This window comes from Panulirus ornatus, chromosome 30 (assembly GCF_036320965.1).
Source record: "Panulirus ornatus isolate Po-2019 chromosome 30, ASM3632096v1, whole genome shotgun sequence".
Taxonomy (NCBI): Eukaryota; Metazoa; Arthropoda; class Malacostraca; order Decapoda; family Palinuridae; genus Panulirus; species Panulirus ornatus.
In genome coordinates this window covers 23,801,511-23,822,082 of record NC_092253.1, presented here as the reverse complement: position 1 = coordinate 23,822,082, position 20,572 = coordinate 23,801,511, and the positions used below count along the sequence as shown (strand labels likewise).

Sequence of the window (20,572 nt, the reverse complement as noted above, 5' to 3'; positions counted from 1 at the left end):
GCTGTCAGTGGATTGAATCAGGGCATGTGAAGCGTCTGGGGTAAACCATGGAAAGTTATGTGGGGCCTTGATGTGGAAAGGGAGCTGTGGTTTCGGGCATTAATGCATGACAGCTAGAGACTGAGTGTGAACGAATGGTGCCTTTGTTGTCTTTTCCTAGTGCTACCTCGCACACATGAGGGGGGAGGGGGATGGTATTCCATGTGTGGCGAGGTGGCGATGGGAATGAATAAAGACAGACAGTGTGAATTGTGTGCATGGGTATATATGTATGTGTCTGTGTGTGTATATATATGTGTACATTGAGATGTATAGGTATGTATATTTGCGTGTGTGGACGTGTATGTATATACATTGTGTATGGGGGTGGGTTGGGCCATTTCTTTCGTCTGTTTCTTTGCGCTACCTCGCAAACGCGGGAGACAGCGACAAAGCAAAATGAAATAAATAAAATGAATTATATATATATATATATATATATATATATATATATATATATATATATATATATATATATATATATATATATATACACACACACTAGGAAGGTAAGATCACGTACTGTGCTGGAGCATACACTCGTATTCTACCATCCGTTCAACGCATATGATCCTAGCACATGGCAACTCCGAGGAATGTCTACCGTGATGGGAGTAGTACACGTTCAGCGGCTGAGCAGCGAGGATCTGCGCGGAGCACCTCTCTAAGGTAAGGTAGTGAGTGTTATTCATGGGCATCGGGTCATCGTATCTCATATACTCGTAGACTTAATTTGCAATGCATCTATGAGGTTTGAACCAGGGGACGATTTACTGTAGCCTACACTTCACACCTAGTGTGAAGTCATGACTGTTCAGTGTTGGTTCATAAACCCCCAAAGCTTCGTGTGTTCTCTTCGTAGTAATGGATACATAATTGGGCGAAGTCATTTTCCTTTAAGATGACGAACACTTTACCAGTTGGAGGGAGTCTTTGAGAGTCGTACCAGTGGACAGACATTTCGCTCCAAGACAGGCATGATTTGTGCCTCGTTACTTACGTATATAGTTTACAGGTATTTGTCCTGACGTCGTCCGTACCCATGCTCCTGCTACAATAATCTCTGTGTCTCTGATCTCGTCCGCAATCGCAAACAGCCTCGAAAGGACCCAGTGTTCTATTGCTAGTTGTATGTCTTTGCATTCCGTTCCACTATTTTGTATCATTGTAAAGAGAGAGCTGGAGGGGGACCAGTCACCACCACAAGTTAATCTGCGGGACATTATCTCGTACCTATGATCGTATCATCTCATCTCTTGGTCAACATCTGTCATTTTCTGATTGTATATGCAAGACAGTGACCGACAGACTCGAGACACGTTTCCTCATGGAAATAGCAGTCAGTGTTCTACTAGATGTCTGGGCCAACGTACACAAGTGCCAATGTAGGTTTTGGTTTCCATTCCCTTAATCACCCTCTCCTGTGAACTACATCTCACTAATGTCATTTGTTTAGATTCTCAGAAAGCACTCGGTTCAGTCCTGCATCCGATATTACTATCAAATGTTAAATCACATGGTATAGAATGAGGTTATGCTTCGATGGTTAGAAAACGAAGTTAGTAAACAAAGAGTAGTGATTCGTGGTCAGAGTTAGAATAGTTAGACGTGACAAGTGGTGTGCCACAGGGAGTCAATCTTGGTACCGCATATCTTTTTCACATATTCTGATGATGTTGCTAATGAGCTTCGTTGTAACGTATTAGCATTCGCAAGTGTAAGGAAACGTTCACAGGTGAAACGTAATGTAGACAGATGAATGGAGTGGTGGGTCGCACAGCAGGTAAGTGAATATATTAGCATGGATAATTTCAGAGTGTTACATATCAGCGGTGAAACTGAGAAGGAAAGCTACGGGAGAGCTACACAAGTTGAGTTAGGAAAACGACTTCGCCATAATGTTCACTGATGATCTGAAGCTAAAAGAACAGTACAAGAAAACAGTAAGAAAAAAAAAGAACAGAATATAAAAGAAGGCGAACATATGTCCACGATTCAAAGGTATGGGATTCGAATTCAAGTTCAGTCTTCAGGAAATAACCCTCACTCCTGACATATACTGATGCGTCCTCACCGAGGAAGGTGTGTGTTGTTCTCCTCATCCAGCCAGAGAACAAAGAAAAAGACATAAACAGAATAGAAAAAGTACAACGTCAAGCTTACCACAATGATTCTTGCACTGGGAAACAAATACAATGAGAGGCGCCCAGATGTGCTTAAGCTAATTTAGCTTTGGAAAGGTGTTATTTGATACAGGTAAACAACATCATTCGAGGCCTTGACACTGTCAGTCTAAACAGTTATCTAAGGCTAGTTAGTCGAAGTAGTTAGTTAAGGCTAGTTAGTCGAAGTAGTTAGTTAAGGCTAGTTAGTCGAAGTAGTTAGTTAAGGCTAGATTTCTCGGATTCAACTTGCAGTAGTGGCTATCACTTCATTTAAACGATTTACTTCGAATGAGGCAAATTACTTCTCCTCAGCACTCTAGCTAACAAATTCAATGATCTATCTGTTTGAGTAAGTTAAGTACAGCACCATATACTCGTCTAAGAAGAGACTTAACGAAATATTTCGCAGTAGGTCCACAGGTAACGTTATATGCATCTCTTTACTTAGGAATCAAAGGTATATCTCCGTGCATCTATCTACATGCGTGTATACTCTTGCCACACTAATCTCTGTGTCTCTTATCACTTTCTCTGTCACAGACGGACCCGAAAGGGACCTAGTGCGGCCTGCAGCTGTCTGTATTTCTCTGTGTTACTTTGACGCAAAACAGTCTTCATCACACCATATATGTCAGATGGCTACATGGTGACGGGACTAGGTTTCTCTCTCTCTCTCTCTCTCTCTCTCTCTCTCTCTCTCTCTCTCTCTCTCTCTCTCTCTCTCTCTCTCTCTCTCTCTCTCTCTCTCTCCCCTCCCCGGTCCTCAATCAAGGAATAAAGTATAGAAATTGTTGTCAAATGTGTATTGAAAGAGATGAAAAAAAGAGATGATTATCATTCAGTGACTTTATAGTGTGTATAACGCGAACGCTAGAGGTATGATGAAGAATGATTCATCTCCAGGAGTTACTCGACTGCAATATTGTCTATGAAGTTCATGAACCTCACAGTTGAAAGCTTTGTCAAAGTACTGTTGGATAATTATCTGTTTTCCTCATCTTCTTCATCTTCTTAAGCAGTTGCGATCGAAACTCAAAGACCACCGATTGACCGAAACGATTATAAAATGATTGATCATCAGGAAGTAAGAGTATTATGATCGTCATCATCATCATCATATAACAATCTCCACTCACCGACCATAGGATACCATGCAGACATTATATGATATATGGGGGACGACGCGCGCAGTACTTCGGCACCCTTCCCTCCCATAACCACCCCTCCACCACCCACCCACCCGGTGGACCAGGTGTGTTGGCACATTGCGCTCGCTCAGTCTGACGACAGGTCAATGATCACCGACGTACGACGGAACGTCTGACAACAGTCCAATGTTGGGTAATCGGTCATCCATATATGACTGGATCAGTGGGTAATCGGTCATCCATATATGACTGGATCAGTGGGTAATCGGTCATCCATATATGGCCTTGAGATCGGTGACAATCACACTGTAACACTATCTCGTGTTACTACTTTGCCGTTACCACTGTGACCATCATACCGTTACCACTGTGACCATCATACCGTTACCACTGTGACCATCATACCGTTACCACTGTGACTATCATACCGTTACCACTGTGACCATCATACCGTTACCACTGTGACTATCATACCGTTACCACTGTGACTATCATACCGTTACCACTGTGACTATCATACCGTTACCACTGTGACTATCATACCGTTACCACTGTGACTATCATACCGTTACCACTGTGACTATCATACCGTTACCACTGTGACTATCATACCGTTACCACTGTGACTATCATACCGTTACCACTGTGACTATCATACCGTTACCACTGTGACTATCATACCGTTACCACTGTGACTATCATACCGTTACCACTGTGACTATCATACCGTTACCACTGTGACTGTCATACCGTTACCACTGTGACTATCATACCGTTACCACTGTGACTATCATACCGTTACCACTGTGACTATCATACCGTTACCACTGTGACTATCATACCGTTACCACTGTGACTATCATACCGTTACCACTGTGACTATCATACCGTTACCACTGTGACTATCATACCGTTACCACTGTGACTGTCATACCGTTACCACTGTGACTATCATACCGTTACCACTGTGACTATCATACCGTTACCACTGTGACCATCATACCGTTACCACTGTGACTGTCATACCGTTACCACTGTGACCATGATACTGTTACGATTCTATTGGTGTGAATCTACGTTCACTACTACTCTAGTGGCGTGAATCTACTTCTTTTACGACTCTACTGTTGTGAATCTACTTCTTTTACGACTCTACTGTTGTGAATCTACTTCTTTTACGACTCTACTGTTGTGAATCTACTTCTTTTACGACTCTACTGTTGTGAATCTACTTCCGTTCCTATTACTGCTCCTACTGTGTAGCATCATAGGTGACTCTACTTTTGGTGTCAGTGTTGCTATTTCTGTGAGGCTTTTATCAATTTGACTCTACTGATGTCCTTACGTGTGTCATCCCCTGCCACTGTTATCAGAACTCTACTGTTGCTGTCAGCAGAGTTGTCAAGATTCAACTGAGATGAACGTACTGCTTTTGCCAACACCCATGTTGTTGGCAGGTTTCTACTGTCGTTGGCAGTGCTTCTACAGCTTCTAAGACTCTCCTGTATCACACCAGTTTTATTGTCAGTAACACTGTTATGTCTCTACCGTTGTGACCACTGTTGTTGTCAATGATGGAGGTCACCACACTCTTGCTGCCAACACCAGTGTGGGACACCTCTACCTACTGCTGTTGTCAATATTGATTCTACTGTTGCCACCAGTAATATGAGTCTATTGCTATGAGTATGTGTGGCTTTACTGTTGTTCTCAAGATTAACATTGCTGTTACCACTCTATTAATGTGACTCTACAGCCGTTACCGTTGTGGCTCCTCTGTTTTTAAGGCTTTGCCGTTGTGACTCTGTTGTTGTTGTCCGAAAAAAAAACGGTAATGTAACTGTCACTCTACTGGTGTGAGTCTACCTCTGTTGTCACAAATGTTGTTACGCCCCCACTCCTGTGAGTCTACTGTTATTGTCATTACCGTTTCTCCTGTTAGGATTCCGTTAAAGTGACTCTAATGCCGTTGTCCGTTCTTTTTTACTACTTACAGAACTCTGCTGCTGCCGTTGCCGTAACTCTGCTGCCGTTGTGACTCTACTGCCGTTGCCACCTTGCTGCCGTTGTGACTCCACTTCCGTTGCCGTGACTCTGCTGCCGTTGTGACCCTCCTTGCCATTGTGACTCTACTGCCGTTGCCGTGACTCTGCTGCCGTTGCCGTGACCCTGGTTGCCGTTGTGACCCAGCTTGCCGTTGTGACCCAGCTTGCCGTTGCCGTGACCCAGCTTGCCGTTGTGACCCAGCTTGCCGTTGTGACCCAGCTTGACGTTGTAACCCAGCTTGCCGTTGTGACCCAGCTTGCCGTTGTGACCCAGCTTGCCGTTGTGACCCAGCTTGCCGTTGTGACCCAGCTTGCCGTTGGTGATACGAGGGGCGTCGATGACCTGCTTGACCCCCATGCGAGTGACGTTGTTGCAACTTGCACCAAGCAGGATGAGGGTAAGGGCACCTCGCCTTACGTGTGCCACATGTAAACCTTAGCCTTGGACCCCCCTGAGACTGTGGCCAGAGAGGTACAGTTCGACTCCTCCCAACATGTCACTTCAGGAGATAACCATTTATATATACTTGTCTTTCTTATCATAAATTCTGATCAGTTTCAGACGAAGGGATGTGTTTCTTCTTCTTCTTCTTCTTCTTCTTCTTCTTCTTCTTCTTCTTCTTCTTCTTTTTCTTCTTTTTCTTCTTCTTCTTTTTCTTCTTTTTCTTCTTCTTCTTCTTTGCTTCCAGTCGCTTCCTGCTTCTGGGGCCAAGACCAAATCTTTGCACGAGAGTGGGGAAAGGAAAGCACGATATGTTTTTCCCTTCGTAGTTATAGGTGATCTCTCTCTCTCTCTCTCTCTCTCTCTCTCTCTCTCTCTCTCTCTCTCTCTCTCTCTCTCTCTCTCTCTCTCTCTCTCTCAGGTGGCACACAGGAAAGAAAAATAGAAAACACCTATAGAGCTAAATGATTTGTTTACGGCAATATTAGACTAAAAAAGCGATGGGGGAAAAAAAAGACTTAGTTTTAGTCAACATATGAAGAGAACCTGATGAAGATTGGACGAAGATGCCTCTAAGCAGAGAAGCCACAGAGAAAATGGTGATATGCAAATGACATTGTACAAAAGGCCAGCGGGTAAATACAGAGAAAGTGAAGCTAATGGTCAAAGATCCAAGGAGGCCCCTCGCCATTGTGATAAGATACGGAAGTCATGAGTGGTATATGATGCTGACGACTTGCCTAAACATATTCCGTTACGTGCTCTTCTGTGATACCCCAAGCTTGCTATAATTCCACGAGCGTGGTTGTTTTGTTTTACCTTTCTTTTCCTTTTCTTCTTATTTCCCTCCAGTTACGTCTGCCGGGGAAGGCACACGGCGAGGGATAAGGTCTCTCTACTATTCAGCTCTGCAATGGTTAGATTTAGTATCAACTAAATTGATAGTCGTCATAAGCCTTCAAGGCAACCTGTTGCCTGTGTCTTGTGCCTATTCTGTGTATAATACCTTCAGCCCCCCTGTGTTCCCTTCAGAACCTGATGCTGGGGGTGGCGATTGCCGTGGCGGTCCTGTTTCTGACCGTGAGCCTCTCTCAGATCTTCCTTCCGCCCATCGCCGTCAAGGAGGACATTCGCCATGACCTCCAGCAGAAAGTGGTGAGTGCTGGTGACTGTGTGTCGCTGAGGGGAACTTGCTCTGCTGGCGTACACCGGTGACTTACTTGAAGGTCAGGCACTGGTGAGTAGCTGGAGTGTTGGATACTGGTGAGTGGCTCGGTCAAAGCGCTGTTGAGTGAGTGACTGCGTTTGCTGAACACCAGGAGGTAGACGACTGTGTTGTTTCGAAGCATCTGTCTAGACGACTGTCCTGTTTCGAAGCATCTGTCTAGACGACTGTGCTGTTTCGAAGCATCTGTCTCTCTTCCGCCAGCAACAATGATGTTTCCTACCTTCCTCTCTGACATGATCGTCTGTGCCACCCATAGTTTTTCCTCCCCGCTTCGTTCACTTCCTTTCCACTCTTGTCTTCTTCTTCCCTCTTTCTTTCTTCACTTTCCCCGAGCCTTGAGAGTGTTTCCACCCCACCAGTCCCTTGATCCTGTATATATGTATCTTGTCTTTACTTCCATGTATGTACACACACACACACACACACACACACACACACACACACACACACACACACACACACACACACACACCAGCCTAAGCCAGGTACCCATTTATAGACCAGCTCTAAGGGAAGGGAGTGCACCTGGGTTGGGTGTGGGCCACAACTGTGATCTGGACCCATGCGGATCCGACCGCGGGCTGGCTCGTGCTTTAACGCTGACCGGTACACTACGGAGGCCTGTGTGTGTGTGTGTGTGTGTGTGTGTGTGGTTGTTATCAAGACACACTAACATGAAAACGACACAACACAGTCTTCACATTAGCGCAACACTTCACCTCACCACAACTCAGAAATGCGTCGTCATTGTCACAACACATTAGCTGTTGTGCGTCTGATGGTATGATACTTAAGAGGAGGAGGAGAGAAATGTGTGGCACCCTGGGGTAAAACCCTGGGGTAAAACGCGACCCTCCTTTCTCACTCAGGGTAACACGCAGTACAAAGTACCGAGAAAGATGAGCTATGTGATTGAAAATTTATTTCAAATCACTTATCGTCATTGAGGATCTATTTCAAATTACTAATCGCCATTGAGGATCTATTTCAAATTACTAACCACCATTGAGGATCTATTTCAAATCACTAATCGCCATTGCAAATCTATTTCAAGTCACTTATCTCCATTGAGAATCCATTTCAAATCACTTATTGCCATTGAGGATCTATTTCAAGTCACCTACCGTCCTTGAAGATCTATATCAGATCACTTATTCCCATTGAAAATCTATTTCAAATTACTTAACGCCATTGAGGATCTATTTCAAATCACTTACCGCCCTCGTAACCATAGTCGTAATGACGGATTAGCAGACAAGGAGGAACTCCTGCTGCCTTGGTGTGTGCGTGGTACACTTGGTGTCCACAGTCAGCCCTTCCCGTTCTTCTTCTACAGGCGAGTCTTCAGAAGCAGCAGTACGAGACGCGGCTGCTGCTGAACCGGCTGTACTGCGCCACCAAGACGGTGCTGCCATCTGGAGGCTTCTGCATCAACGAGAACAAGATAATTGTTGGCGGCAACGACATGTGGAGTGCCACGGTAAGATGAGTGTCTTCTCATACCACTTACCTCCTCTGTTAATCCCTCTGGTTATAGATTATGCAAATGGTTAGCGAAACACCTTAGCCATGTTCAAGGGGGAAAGAAAAATCTCTCTCCCTCGCATGTTACTGATAGCTTAGCTTCTGTAAACAAAGGTATATATGTATAGGAGGCCATCTACAGGATATACACGCTCACGGATCTCTTTATTGAGACTAATAGACAGTATTATCTGGGGGCAAAATGTAAGACTCCCATGGAAAGGAGAGAATGTCTAATGGGATGTTGATACTGACATTATACTGTACGGCTGGATGAAGACGAATGACCCCATGATAGTAACATCCCATTATCAAAGTCGAGATACATTACACTATATGTTTTTCGTCTTGACTTTAAGTCACCTCGTAAAGGAAGGACTTGAAAGTCCTCATGTTTAGACGCATGTGACCATACGTCTATACCTAAAAGACTATGTAGTCTAGCTTTGAAAAGAGTTCAGGAGACAAGTACACTTCCATTCGTCCGCTCCACTTGCGACACAGTCGGGTTTGGATGGGTAGAATATTCAGTTATTTGTATTTACCCTGGGGGATGGCGAGGGCACCATCGTGTGGATATGTTCCCTGATGATCTATTTAGCTGCTCGTGAGATGATCGTGGGATCAGGGTGGAGGAACTGGCTAATCGCTTCTCACCTGTTGTGTCTAATGTTCTATGACTTTGCTGCAGCTTCTTGTACGTGAAGCACCAACCAACCAAGCAGCACGGCTCTCTGATCTGCAGCTCACAGAACCACACGGAGAAGCACTTTGTCTAACTCAACATTACGGCTGCTTCCTACCTCCCGCAGGCTTAACAATGAAACAGCAGCAAACTCTCCTTTCTGACGACCGTATCACGTACCGCTGGTCCCCCATGTCTGAATCTGTGTCATAGTGTTCCCAGGACACCTTCGTCAACCATAATGTTGTTACGCCACTCTCGTCTGAGTGTTGACTTCAACCCCACCCCAGATGAATCACTCTTAGAGTGACCGCTTGACGTCATAAGCGGTTACTATGGTTTAATGAAGAGGAGAAAAATAGAATGGGTCACGACGTGGTACTTCTGGCTAGTTAGGTACACGGAACAGCCTCTTGACGACCCGTAGCGGCTTCAGGTCGAATAGTAAGACAAAATCCTAACGCGCCAACTTTTCGGTCAAGTCTGGTGGGGTTTGAAAGTCGGATAGCTGGGTATCCTTCAGTAAAGGGGGATGATTTTTGCCTCTGTCACTCATGACCTAGGATGATGGCTCATGACCCCGGAATTGTAACTCATGACCTAGGATGATGGCTCATGACCCCGGAATTGTAACTCATGACCTAGGATGATGGCTCATGACCCCGGAATTGTAACTCATGACCTAGGATGATGGCTCATGACCCCGGAATTGTAACTCATGACCTAGGATGATGGCTCATGACCCCGGAATTGTAACTCATGACCTAGGATGATGGCTCATGACCCCGGAATTGTAACTCATGACCTAGGATGATGGCTCATGACCCCGGAATTGTAACTCATGACCTAGGATGATGGCTCATGACCCCGGAATTGTAACTCATGACCTAGGATGATGGCTCATGACCCCGGAATTGTAACTCATGACCTAGGATGATGGCTCATGACCCCAGAATTGTAACTCATGACCTAGGATGATGGCTCATGACCCCAGAATTGTAACTCATGACCTAGGATGATGGCTCATGACCCCGGAATTGTAACTCATGACCTAGGATGATGGCTCATGACCCCGGAATTGTAACTCATGACCTAGGATGATGGCTCATGACCCCAGAATTGTAACTCATGACCTAGGATGATGGCTCATGACCCCGGAATTGTAACTCATGACCTAGGATGATGGCTCATGACCCCAGAATTGTAACTCATGACCTAGGATGATGGCTCATGACCCCGGAATTGTAACTCATGACCTAGGATGATGGCTCATGACCCCGGAATTGTAACTCATGACCTAGGATGATGGCTCATGACCCCAGAATTGTAACTCATGACCTAGGATGATGGCTCATGACCCCGGAATTGTAACTCATGACCTAGGATGATGGCTCATGACCCCGGAATTGTAACTCATGACCTAGGATGATGGCTCATGACCCCGGAATTGTAACTCATGACCTAGGATGATGGCTCATGACCCCGGAATTGTAACTCATGACCTAGGATGATGGCTCATGACCCCGGAATTGTAACTCATGACCTAGGATGATGGCTCATGACCCCGGAATTGTAACTCATGACCTAGGATGATGGCTCATGACCCCAGAATTGTAACTCATGACCTAGGATGATGGCTCATGACCCCGGAATTGTAACTCATGACCTAGGATGATGGCTCATGACCCCAGAATTGTAACTCATGACCTAGGATGATGGCTCATGACCCCGGAATTGTAACTCATGACCTAGGATGATGGCTCATGACCCCGGAATTGTAACTCATGACCTAGGATGATGGCTCATGACCCCGGAATTGTAACTCATGACCTAGGATGATGGCTCATGACCCCGGAATTGTAACTCATGACCTAGGATGATGGCTCATGACCCCAGAATTGTAACTCATGACCTAGGATGATGGCTCATGACCCCGGAATTGTAACTCATGACCTAGGATGATGGCTCATGACCCCAGAATTGTAACTCATGACCTAGGATGATGGCTCATGACCCCGGAATTGTAACTCATGACCTAGGATGATGGCTCATGACCCCAGAATTGTAACTCATGACCTAGGATGATGGCTCATGACCCCAGAATTGTAACTCATGACCTAGGATGATGGCTCATGACCCCGGAATTGTAACTCATGACCTAGGATGATGGCTCATGACCCCAGAATTGTAACTCATGACCTAGGATGATGGCTCATGACCCCGGAATTGTAACTCATGACCTAGGATGATGGCTCATGACCCCGGAATTGTAACTCATGACCTAGGATGATGGCTCATGACCCCGGAATTGTAACTCATGACCTAGGATGATGGCTCATGACCCCAGAATTGTAACTCATGACCTAGGATGATGGCTCATGACCCCGGAATTGTAACTCATGACCTAGGATGATGGCTCATGACCCCGGAATTGTAACTCATGACCTAGGATGATGGCTCATGACCCCGGAATTGTAACTCATGACCTAGGATGATGGCTCATGACCCCAGAATTGTAACTCATGACCTAGGATGATGGCTCATGACCCCGGAATTGTAACTCATGACCTAGGATGATGGCTCATGACCCCAGAATTGTAACTCATGACCTAGGATGATGGCTCATGACCCCGGAATTGTAACTCATGACCTAGGATGATGGCTCATGACCCCGGAATTGTAACTCATGACCTAGGATGATGGCTCATGACCCCGGAATTGTAACTCATGACCTAGGATGATGGCTCATGACCCCGGAATTGTAACTCATGACCTAGGATGATGGCTCATGACCCCGGAATTGTAACTCATGACCTAGGATGATGGCTCATGACCCCGGAATTGTAACTCATGACCTAGGATGATGGCTCATGACCCCGGAATTGTAACTCATGACCTAGGATGATGGCTCATGACCCCGGAATTGTAACTCATGACCTAGGATGATGGCTCATGACCCCGGAATTGTAACTCATGACCTAGGATGATGGCTCATGACCCCGGAATTGTAACTCATGACCTAGGATGATGGCTCATGACCCCGGAATTGTAACTCATGACCTAGGATGATGGCTCATGACCCCGGAATTGTAACTCATGACCTAGGATGATGGCTCATGACCCCAGAATTGTAACTCATGACCTAGGATGATGGCTCATGACCCCGGAATTGTAACTCATGACCTAGGATGATGGCTCATGACCCCGGAATTGTAACTCATGACCTAGGATGATGGCTCATGACCCCAGAATTGTAACTCATGACCTAGGATGATGGCTCATGACCCCGGAATTGTAACTCATGACCTAGGATGATGGCTCATGACCCCGGAATTGTAACTCATGACCTAGGATGATGGCTCATGACCCCAGAATTGTAACTCATGACCTAGGATGATGGCTCATGACCCCGGAATTGTAACTCATGACCTAGGATGATGGCTCATGACCCCGGAATTGTAACTCATGACCTAGGATGATGGCTCATGACCCCAGAATTGTAACTCATGACCTAGGATGATGGCTCATGACCCCGGAATTGTAACTCATGACCTAGGATGATGGCTCATGACCCCGGAATTGTAACTCATGACCTAGGATGATGGCTCATGACCCCGGAATTGTAACTCATGACCTAGGATGATGGCTCATGACCCCGGAATTGTAACTCATGACCTAGGATGATGGCTCATGACCCCGGAATTGTAACTCATGACCTAGGATGATGGCTCATGACCCCGGAATTGTAACTCATGACCTAGGATGATGGCTCATGACCCCGGAATTGTAACTCATGACCTAGGATGATGGCTCATGACCCCAGAATTGTAACTCATGACCTAGGATGATGGCTCATGACCCCGGAATTGTAACTCATGACCTAGGATGATGGCTCATGACCCCAGAATTGTAACTCATGACCTAGGATGATGGCTCATGACCCCGGAATTGTAACTCATGACCTAGGATGATGGCTCATGACCCCAGAATTGTAACTCATGACCTAGGATGATGGCTCATGACCCCGGAATTGTAACTCATGACCTAGGATGATGGCTCATGACCCCAGAATTGTAACTCATGACCTAGGATGATGGCTCATGACCCCAGAATTGTAACTCATGACCTAGGATGATGGCTCATGACCCCAGAATTGTAACTCATGACCTAGGATGATGGCTCATGACCCCGGAATTGTAACTCATGACCTAGGATGATGGCTCATGACCCCGGAATTGTAACTCATGACCTAGGATGATGGCTCATGACCCCAGAATTGTAACTCATGACCTAGGATGATGGCTCATGACCCCAGAATTGTAACTCATGACCTAGGATGATGGCTCATGACCCCAGAATTGTAACTCATGACCTAGGATGATGGCTCATGACCCCGGAATTGTAACTCATGACCTAGGATGATGGCTCATGACCCCAGAATTGTAACTCATGACCTAGGATGATGGCTCATGACCCCGGAATTGTAACTCATGACCTAGGATGATGGCTCATGACCCCAGAATTGTAACTCATGACCTAGGATGATGGCTCATGACCCCAGAATTGTAACTCATGACCTAGGATGATGGCTCATGACCCCGGAATTGTAACTCATGACCTAGGATGATGGCTCATGACCCCAGAATTGTAACTCATGACCTAGGATGATGGCTCATGACCCCAGAATTGTAACTCATGACCTAGGATGATGGCTCATGACCCCGGAATTGTAACTCATGACCTAGGATGATGGCTCATGACCCCAGAATTGTAACTCATGACCTAGGATGATGGCTCATGACCCCAGAATTGTAACTCATGACCTAGGATGATGGCTCATGACCCCGGAATTGTAACTCATGACCTAGGATGATGGCTCATGACCCCAGAATTGTAACTCATGACCTAGGATGATGGCTCATGACCCCGGAATTGTAACTCATGACCTAGGATGATGGCTCATGACCCCGGAATTGTAACTCATGACCTAGGATGATGGCTCATGACCCCGGAATTGTAACTCATGACCTAGGATGATGGCTCATGACCCCAGAATTGTAACTCATGACCTAGGATGATGGCTCATGACCCCAGAATTGTAACTCATGACCTAGGATGATGGCTCATGACCCCAGAATTGTAACTCATGACCTAGGATGATGGCTCATGACCCCGGAATTGTAACTCATGACCTAGGATGATGGCTCATGACCCCGGAATTGTAACTCATGACCTAGGATGATGGCTCATGACCCCAGAATTGTAACTCATGACCTAGGATGATGGCTCATGACCCCGGAATTGTAACTCATGACCTAGGATGATGGCTCATGACCCCGGAATTGTAACTCATGACCTAGGATGATGGCTCATGACCCCGGAATTGTAACTCATGACCTAGGATGATGGCTCATGACCCCGGAATTGTAACTCATGACCTAGGATGATGGCTCATGACCCCGGAATTGTAACTCATGACCTAGGATGATGGCTCATGACCCCGGAATTGTAACTCATGACCTAGGATGATGGCTCATGACCCCGGAATTGTAACTCATGACCTAGGATGATGGCTCATGACCCCAGAATTGTAACTCATGACCTAGGATGATGGCTCATGACCCCGGAATTGTAACTCATGACCTAGGATGATGGCTCATGACCCCGGAATTGTAACTCATGACCTAGGATGATGGCTCATGACCCCAGAATTGTAACTCATGACCTAGGATGATGGCTCATGACCCCGGAATTGTAACTCATGACCTAGGATGATGGCTCATGACCCCAGAATTGTAACTCATGACCTAGGATGATGGCTCATGACCCCAGAATTGTAACTCATGACCTAGGATGATGGCTCATGACCCCGGAATTGTAACTCATGACCTAGGATGATGGCTCATGACCCCGGAATTGTAACTCATGACCTAGGATGATGGCTCATGACCCCGGAATTGTAACTCATGACCTAGGATGATGGCTCATGACCCCGGAATTGTAACTCATGACCTAGGATGATGGCTCATGACCCCAGAATTGTAACTCATGACCTAGGATGATGGCTCATGACCCCAGAATTGTAACTCATGACCTAGGATGATGGCTCATGACCCCAGAATTGTAACTCATGACCTAGGATGATGGCTCATGACCCCAGAATTGTAACTCATGACCTAGGATGATGGCTCATGACCCCGGAATTGTAACTCATGACCTAGGATGATGGCTCATGACCCCGGAATTGTAACTCATGACCTAGGATGATGGCTCATGACCCCAGAATTGTAACTCATGACCTAGGATGATGGCTCATGACCCCAGAATTGTAACTCATGACCTAGGATGATGGCTCATGACCCCGGAATTGTAACTCATGACCTAGGATGATGGCTCATGACCCCGGAATTGTAACTCATGACCTAGGATGATGGCTCATGACCCCGGAATTGTAACTCATGACCTAGGATGATGGCTCATGACCCCAGAATTGTAACTCATGACCTAGGATGATGGCTCATGACCCCGGAATTGTAACTCATGACCTAGGATGATGGCTCATGACCCCAGAATTGTAACTCATGACCTAGGATGATGGCTCATGACCCCAGAATTGTAACTCATGACCTAGGATGATGGCTCATGACCCCGGAATTGTAACTCATGACCTAGGATGATGGCTCATGACCCCAGAATTGTAACTCATGACCTAGGATGATGGCTCATGACCCCAGAATTGTAACTCATGACCTAGGATGATGGCTCATGACCCCAGAATTGTAACTCATGACCTAGGATGATGGCTCATGACCCCAGAATTGTAACTCATGACCTAGGATGATGGCTCATGACCCCAGAATTGTAACTCATGACCTAGGATGATGGCTCATGACCCCAGAATTGTAACTCATGACCTAGGATGATGGCTCATGACCCCAGAATTGTAACTCATGACCTAGGATGATGGCTCATGACCCCGGAATTGTAACTCATGACCTAGGATGATGGCTCATGACCCCAGAATTGTAACTCATGACCTAGGATGATGGCTCATGACCCCGGAATTGTAACTCATGACCTAGGATGATGGCTCATGACCCCAGAATTGTAACTCATGACCTAGGATGATGGCTCATGACCCCAGAATTGTAACTCATGACCTAGGATGATGGCTCATGACCCCGGAATTGTAACTCATGACCTAGGATGATGGCTCATGACCCCAGAATTGTAACTCATGACCTAGGATGATGGCTCATGACCCCGGAATTGTAACTCATGACCTAGGATGATGGCTCATGACCCCGGAATTGTAACTCATGACCTAGGATGATGGCTCATGACCCCGGAATTGTAACTCATGACCTAGGATGATGGCTCATGACCCCGGAATTGTAACTCATGACCTAGGATGATGGCTCATGACCCCAGAATTGTAACTCATGACCTAGGATGATGGTTCGTGACCCCGGAATAGTCACTCATGACCTAGGATGATGGCTCATGACCCCGGAATTGTAACTCATGACCTAGGATGATGGCTCATGACCCCAGAATTGTAACTCATGACCTAGGATGATGGCTCATGACCCCAGAATTGTAACTCATGACCTAGGATGATGGTTCGTGACCCCGGAATAGTCACTCATGACCTAGGATGATGGCTCATGACCCCGGAATTGTAACTCATGACCTAGGATGATGGCTCATGACCCCAGAATTGTAACTCATGACCTGGGATGGTAACTGGCCATAACCACGACGCCTTAGGCCCTAGTGTACTTCCAGGGTGGGACGGAGCATCGAACATTGACGAGCTGAGCGGCGGGAAGATCCAGGTAGTGGATTTGTCTGTTCCCGTGGATCTTGGGCGTCGCTTTGACTGGGTGATGAGTTTGGAGGTCGGGGAGCACATCCCTCCCGCTGGGGAGGAGGCTTTCCTGGATGATGTTGTCGGACACGCCTGCAAAGGTAAGGCTTTTAATAGAGTGGCCTTAGGAGACAGACGAAGCGAGAGAGAGAGAGAGAGAGAGAGAGAGAGAGAGAGAGAGAGAGAGAGAGAGAGAGAGAGAGAGAGAGAGAGAGAGAGAGTTCATTGTTCAGTTTGTTACAGCTGTCATATATATAAATGTATAGGTCTGGCAATATATCGGCATCATCTGTAAACATAACTGGCAATGTGTTGGTGTCATATATAAACATTATTGACAATAAGTTGGTATTGTCTACAAACATTACTGACAATATGTTTGTATCTTCTATAAACATTACTGATAATGTACTGGCATCATCTATAAACATTACTGACAATATATTATCTTCTATAAATATTACTGACAGTGTACTGGCATCATCTATAAACATTACTGACAATATGTTGGTATCTTCTATAAACATTACTGACAGTGTACTGGCATCATCTATAAACATTACTGAAAATGCACTGGTATCATCTATAAATATTACTGACAATATTTTGGTATCTTCTATAAACATTACTGACAATATACTGGTATCTTCTATAAACATTACTGAAAATGCACTGGTATTATCTTACTGGGACACCAGTCGTGTTGTAACCTCGTGTTGTGACCTCGCGCTGTGACCTTTCGTTGCAGGTGTGGTGCTGTCGTGGGCAGTGCCGGGTCAAAATGGTCACCACCACGTCAACTGCCGCTCCAATGACTACATCAAGGCCAAAATGGCCCTCAGGGGCCTGAAGCCGCAGGCGGAGGAGGAGAGGAAGCTGAGAGACAAAGTGGAAATATCTCACTTCAAGAACACGATCATGGTGTTCACATTTCTTGAAGAACGTTGCTAATGGGGGACCTACCCTCTCACTCACCCACGCCTCCTTTACTCCTCGGTGTTCCCATTTCTTGAAGAACGTTGCTAATGGGGGACCTCTCTTCTCACTCATCCACGCCTCCTTTACTCCTCCTTGCTGCTTCCGTTCACCTGTGACCCACGACGAGATATTCATAGGACGATTCACGTACGAACTTCGTCGAGTGGGAGGGAAGGAGTGGAGGGAACCCCTGACCAGCGGCAAGATGGTTATGATTCCCAGTGTCTCATATTGTGTTCCGTATTGTGTATTTAGATTTTTTTCATTATTTTTATTGTTTTTGCGCACGTGCATGTGTGTTTGTCTTTACATATTACGTGTTTCCCCTTGTTGGACCTGCGGAAGCTTCTATGTATGTTCGTATGCTTTCATGAATACGTGTATGAATGTATGTATGCATATATGTATGTCATGTATGTATGTTATTTTTGGTGCCCGTGTTAATGCTTTTGTGCCTGCGGATTGCACCCCCCCCTCAACGACTGCAGCACTACGTCTGTCTTGCCTGGACGTAATGTGTGCACTACGTCTGTCTTGCCTGGACGTATTGTATGCACTACGTCTGTCCTGCCTGAACGTATTGTGTGCACTACGTCTGTCCTCCCTGAACGTATTGTGTGCACTACGTCTGTCCTCCCTGAACGTATTGTGTGCACTACGTCTGTCCTCCCTGAACGTATTGTGTGCACTACGTCTGTCCTCCCTGAACGTGTTGTGTGCACTACGTCTGTCTTACCTGAACGCGTCAACTGTTGACAGACGGAGCCAGAATCAAGAATCGTTACGCACTAGGATGAAAGTAATCATTAAGTTAATGATTACTAGGAGGGAATCATGACTGATCATGGAGCCTACAGTCAACCCAAGCTGTTCCTAATAGGTAGCTCAAACTTCATACACTCACCTGAAGTCCTTTTCAGTGTATAGGATGTACGGTCTGCAAGGATTGTGCCCGGAAATCAGCTCTTACGTTTTGTACAATTATCCTAATTGATGCCTACAGATCACTGTGCTGTGTGTGTGTGTGTGTGTGTGTGTGTGTGTGTGTGTGTGTGTGTCTATAGAATGCACACTGCATTGAACCTACAAGGAAAGAGAGAAATTTTGATGAAGATGATATTAATACATTTAATCAAAGGCTACAGGTAACAGTGTATGTCTTGATCTGACTGTCAAATAACCTATACTGGTTAACTTATGACCCATATTGTATTTACTCAGTATTAGCAACTCTACATATTGTGGCAAATTCCATGTAATTTACGACACATTAATTACACGACACACGCGCATCAAAACCCAAAATCCTTACACGGAAAAAAAGGAGGGAAAAAAAACACGTTAAGCAACCTGTGTTCTATTTGATCATAGCAGAAATAAATGATATGAATTGGTTATCCTTAATACAACTGTAGAACCTGATTATTATTATTATCGTTATTTCATGGGTGCAGCCAGTGATTTCTTCTGGTCCAAGGTGTTCCATGTCCCCAGCTACAAAGATGGTACGAGCACCCACGGTAAGGTTAATGTTGCCAGATCCAGACTTCCCCTGAAGAGGCAGGTGTTCTCCACTAGGGGAGGAGGTGGTGTTACTGCAACACCACCTTGCGTATGACGGTTGGGGCCTTCGTGGAATATATACGAGTTCCAGGTTGCCTGCCACAGTTCGGGGACATGCTCGCGTTGACGAGCGCCGTCCTACCTGTGTTTCTCTCTCTCTCTCTCTCTCTCTCTCTCTCTCTCTCTCTCTCTCTCTCTCTCTCTCTCTCTCTCTCTGATCATGCCATCTGCTTAACCATCCTGTTTCTACCATGATTTTGGTCGCTACTGCAGATATCCGCGCCATGGGCCATCAGGTACCTACAGTATCCGGCACCATAGCTATGAGAACCGGTACCGTACCTTGAGATCAACGGCGTCACATCTGAAGTAACGGACAACTTAACCGGTGCTATATGTAAGATAAAGGCAACTTACCTTATATAACCGGGATTATACATAAAGAACCGGCACGATATCAAACCAACCGGCATAATACCTAAAAAGAACCAGCACTCTTCTAAGAATAACTGGGACCGTATTTTACCATGTCGTTCAGCATGCGACGAAATCAGCGTTTATAACCAAATGGAACAACCTCAAACTATGTATCATGATGGTGAACTTTCATTTTGATCTGAACTGACATCATCCCATCCCTCATTACTCTGCATTACTGTTCCTCTAGCTTTACCTTTCTACTTACAATGCGTACGAATACGCAGACCACACAGACCCCCCCCCCCCCCCCGATGGTCCCTCCTCCTGCTGGCACTACCTGACCACAGAGCTCATGGTCAGAAATGATGTCGAAAGGAATTGCTCTCACCGGGGTCCGTGTCTTCCAGGTATTCCTGGAGCGCTGCCTTCACCAGGACAACAAGCTCTTCTGGGTCCGCGTCCCCA

At 45.9% G+C, this 20,572-nt stretch overlaps 1 protein-coding gene across 1 annotated transcript; it reads left to right on the top strand.

The window, feature by feature from the left end:
• Positions 1–604: 604 nt before the first annotated feature.
• Positions 605–19,902, top strand: LOC139758541 (uncharacterized). The gene is made up of 7 exons (XM_071680064.1): positions 605–708; positions 5,349–5,795; positions 6,872–6,994; positions 8,404–8,547; positions 9,283–9,445; positions 17,065–17,247; positions 17,895–19,902. Exons 2-7 carry the CDS (start codon positions 5,736–5,738, stop codon positions 18,095–18,097), a joined length of 876 nt encoding a protein of 291 aa, XP_071536165.1. The 5' UTR covers positions 605–708; positions 5,349–5,735; the 3' UTR covers positions 18,098–19,902.
• The last annotated feature ends 670 nt before the right edge of the window (positions 19,903–20,572 follow it).